Genomic DNA, 2,352 nt, shown 5'->3' with positions numbered 1-2,352 from the left:
TATATATATATATATATATATATATATCTGTCTGTCTGTTTGTTTATCTGTCTGTCTGTCTATTTATCTATTCATTTATTTATTTATTTCAGGCAGACCTAATCAATTAGAAACACTGGCTTCTGCTCTGCTGAAGTATTCCTTACCATTTACTGTTAATCTCCAGTCTGAACTCCCAACTTCATCTCACCATGATTTATTCAGATATACACGCGAAGTTACAATTACACAGAAAAGATCCCTAACATTTCTTCTGTGTTACGATATGATCGATGGTATGATGTGTTTTTATTTATCATTTTTAGACATTTTTATTATTTTCTATATTATGACTCCAAAGATGCAGGCATGGCTGTGTGGTTAAGTAGCTTGTTTCCCCATCTATATGGCCTCGGGTTCAGTCCCACTGTGCAGCACCTTGGGCAAGTGTCTTCTAATCGAGGCATTGTGAGTGAATTTGAGAGATGGAAACTGAAAGAAGCCTATCATATATGTATTATATACATACATACATATACTCTTTTACTCTTTTACTTGTTTCAGTCATTTGACTGCGGCCATGCTGGAGCACCGCCTTTAGTTGAATCAAATCGACCCCAGGACTTATTCTTTGTAAGCCTAGTACTTATTCTATCAGTCTCTTTTGCCGAACCGCTAAGTTACGGGGACGTAAACACACCAGCATCGGTTGTCAAGCGATGGTGGGGGGACAAACACAGACACACACACACACACATATATATATATATATATATATATACATATATATGACGGGCTTCTTTCAGTTTCCGTCTACCAAATCCACTCACAAGGCTTTGGTCGGCCCGAGGCTATAGTAGAAGACACTTGCTAGCATGGGTTGGACGATTTGACTGAGGACTGGTGAAACCAGATGGCAACACCAGGCTCCAATCTGATCTGGCAGAGTTTCTACAGCTGGATGCCCTTCCTAACGCCAACCACTCAGGGAGTGTAGTGGATGCTTTTACGTGTCACCCGCACAAAGGCCATCATCATTATTTATCGTCCATTTGACAGAAGCTGGCAAGCCAGAGAGCTGCACCAGGCTCCAATTGTCTGGTTGATAGCTATGCTTTCTCTTTGCATTCTTGACTTCAATCTCAATACTTCTAATTCGGTATCTTATCCTTCGGCTCAATGTTTCTTCTATTGCATGAAAAAAAAACAGCAGAACCAGTAAATAAATTTTTTTTAATCGTGATATATGGCCTAATGTTTTATAATTCTATACTCTAAAATAAAGAAAGCTGTTTATCAGTTAGTTAAAAGTGTATAACCTTTATTAAAAGAAAGCGATTAGTAAAGTCTACACTGTCTAGAAAATACTTAAAACTTCTAACTTTAATATATTTTTATCAAAATGTGGTCTTCAAGTTTCTTTTATTATTGAAGATTTCAACTGCACTATTCCATTAAAAATAGAAAATTAATTTTAATTCACTGATTGCATTTTATAACACTGTGAGATAGTATTTATGATAATTTTTCAAGTAAAATCCTCATTATTTCATTAATTATCTTTTTTCAGATGTGCCTGCTCGTGAATTTATACTGCCTATTGAGTTAAACATAGACGTCGAACGTGCTCATGATGTACGTTACTCTAGTAAATATGCTTGGCTCCCATACTATGCACGTTTAAAGTCAAATCTGTCTTCATTACCAACATACAACGCAAGGAATTTCACAGGTAAATTGCCTTCAGATTATGATAAAAAAATATAATTTCTTTGATTACCAGGATTGGTTATTTAATAGTAATCATTTAGCCTCAAGGCTATTCAATATTTAACACAGGCATGGCTCTCTATACTCTGAATTCAAATCCTACCATGGTCAACTTTCATCATTTTGGAGTTAATAAAAAGATGACAATTTGAACTGGTGGATTTGCAGAAATATAAACATTTCTGGCAAGGTTGTTTATGGAAGACCAATGGTCGCCCATGCATACCAGCCTCCAATCTCCCTGTCACTGATGTTATCCAAGTGAAAGGCAAAGGCCGATACGGCTTGGCACCAATTACATCACTACTCGTTTTTGCCAGCTGAGTAAACTGGAGTGATGTGAAATAAAGTGTCTTGCTCAAGGACACGCATCCCAGTCTGGGAATCAAATTTACTACTTCATTGTCAGCCTGACGCTCTAACCACTGAGCCATGCGCCTACATTTCCTGGCTATATATATATGTATATATATATATATATATATATATATATGTCAATGTGAATACCCGTCAGAGTGTAAGTATCTTAAGAGAAAAGCTGAACATTAGAAGCATCAGTTGTGGCGTGCAAGAGAGACGATTGCGCTGGTATGGACATGTGGT

The 2,352-nt window shown here is 36.8% G+C and overlaps 1 protein-coding gene across 5 annotated transcripts in view; it reads left to right on the top strand.

The window, feature by feature from the left end:
- The window catches only part of LOC106874805 (uncharacterized), a 19,670-nt gene that overhangs the window by 13,120 nt on the left and 4,198 nt on the right, over window positions 1-2,352 (top strand). For all 5 annotated transcript variants that reach the window (XM_014922661.2, XM_014922660.2, XM_052973978.1 and 2 more), the window contains exons 4-5: window positions 93-275; window positions 1,550-1,711. In XM_014922661.2, coding sequence (XP_014778147.1) covers window positions 93-275; window positions 1,550-1,711 — 345 coding nt within the window. The remainder of the gene's footprint in view (window positions 1-92; window positions 276-1,549; window positions 1,712-2,352) is intronic.

This window comes from Octopus bimaculoides, chromosome 17 (assembly GCF_001194135.2).
Source record: "Octopus bimaculoides isolate UCB-OBI-ISO-001 chromosome 17, ASM119413v2, whole genome shotgun sequence".
Taxonomy (NCBI): Eukaryota; Metazoa; Mollusca; class Cephalopoda; order Octopoda; family Octopodidae; genus Octopus; species Octopus bimaculoides.
Note: the sequence above shows the minus strand (reverse complement) of the source record. Positions and strands in the feature narration are given on the sequence as shown.